This window comes from Apis dorsata, unplaced genomic scaffold (assembly GCF_000469605.1).
Source record: "Apis dorsata unplaced genomic scaffold, Apis dorsata 1.3 scaffold_52, whole genome shotgun sequence".
NCBI classification, from domain to species: domain Eukaryota; kingdom Metazoa; phylum Arthropoda; class Insecta; order Hymenoptera; family Apidae; genus Apis; species Apis dorsata.
This window is the reverse complement of record NW_006263353.1, coordinates 2,118,662-2,119,671: the sequence shown is the minus strand read 5'-3', so window position 1 is coordinate 2,119,671 and position 1,010 is coordinate 2,118,662. Positions and strand designations below refer to the sequence as shown.

Here is a 1,010-nt window from a genome sequence, read left to right as displayed (position 1 = left end):
GAGAGAGAGAGAGAGAGAATAATGGAGTAATTATTTAGAAGTTTGGAAGTCTGGAAGAAATATAAGGAAGCTTCTTAATGGATCTCTCTTGTCTCTTTCTTGGCCGTCGATCAAAAACAAAGGTTATTCGAAAAGAGGGAGAGAGGGGAATTTTTCGAGCAACTCTACCTTGAAAATGTATTCCCCAGGGCGAAGCTCCGATATGTCCACCCACTGGCAATCGATGTTGTGCCTGTATATATCGCTACAATTCACGGAAATCCCTTGGTCACCGTAATTGGCGCATTTGTACCTGAAATCATGCACGCCCGTTGCACCGTTCGAGTTTAATTGGCTCCCCAATTACACGCGTCGTGTCGAGAGAATGATCTTTGCTTTCGCTATACACAGGGTGTTATATGTGTAACCAGAGAACTTTCTTAGAAAGGGAGGATCTAAGATCGAGGAAGAAATGTAATTCACGTTTCCATGCTTGTTCGTAATTAGAGGAAGATAAAGAATATATAATAAGATAGAATAAGAATAATAAGATATAATAATATATAATGAAGAATTCTGGAAATTTCTTAAGGAATTTCTTAAGGAATGGAGAAAGAATAGTTTTCTTTTATATATTTTTTGATGGGTGAGCGTTGGAAGATTAGAAGGATTTTGGAAGTTTGAATTTAATTTTTTGTTTAGAACAAAGTTGATTGAAATATATGTAATATGTATTTGTCTGGAAATGGAAAGGTGAGAGAATATATCAACACCCTGTACGCAGACACGCGTAGGAACGGATCACTTTCACCCTTAACGAGTCCGCTAATTGCATTTACCTCGCCTCCACACCCGGCAGGCATTGATTGTCCTCCAGGCAAAAGGACGCTTTGTGCCCCTCCGCGAGCCTCGTCCCGTTCAGGTCCAACACGTCGAACGTAGCGAACACCTCCATCGAGTGGTAATGCCTGTCGTTAACAACCATGGAATTAATGATCGAGGGAGAGACCTGTAGGGAGATGTATAAGACA

At 40.7% G+C, this 1,010-nt stretch overlaps 1 protein-coding gene across 2 annotated transcripts in view; it reads right to left on the bottom strand.

Annotated features, from left to right (window-relative positions):
- The window catches only part of LOC102679142 (lysyl oxidase homolog 3A-like), a 12,867-nt gene that overhangs the window by 475 nt on the left and 11,382 nt on the right, over window positions 1–1,010 (bottom strand). For both annotated transcript variants that reach the window (XM_006609345.2, XM_031515059.1), the window contains 2 exons: window positions 819–947; window positions 169–292 (listed from right to left, as the gene is read on the bottom strand). In XM_006609345.2, coding sequence (XP_006609408.1) covers window positions 169–292; window positions 819–947 — 253 coding nt within the window. The remainder of the gene's footprint in view (window positions 1–168; window positions 293–818; window positions 948–1,010) is intronic.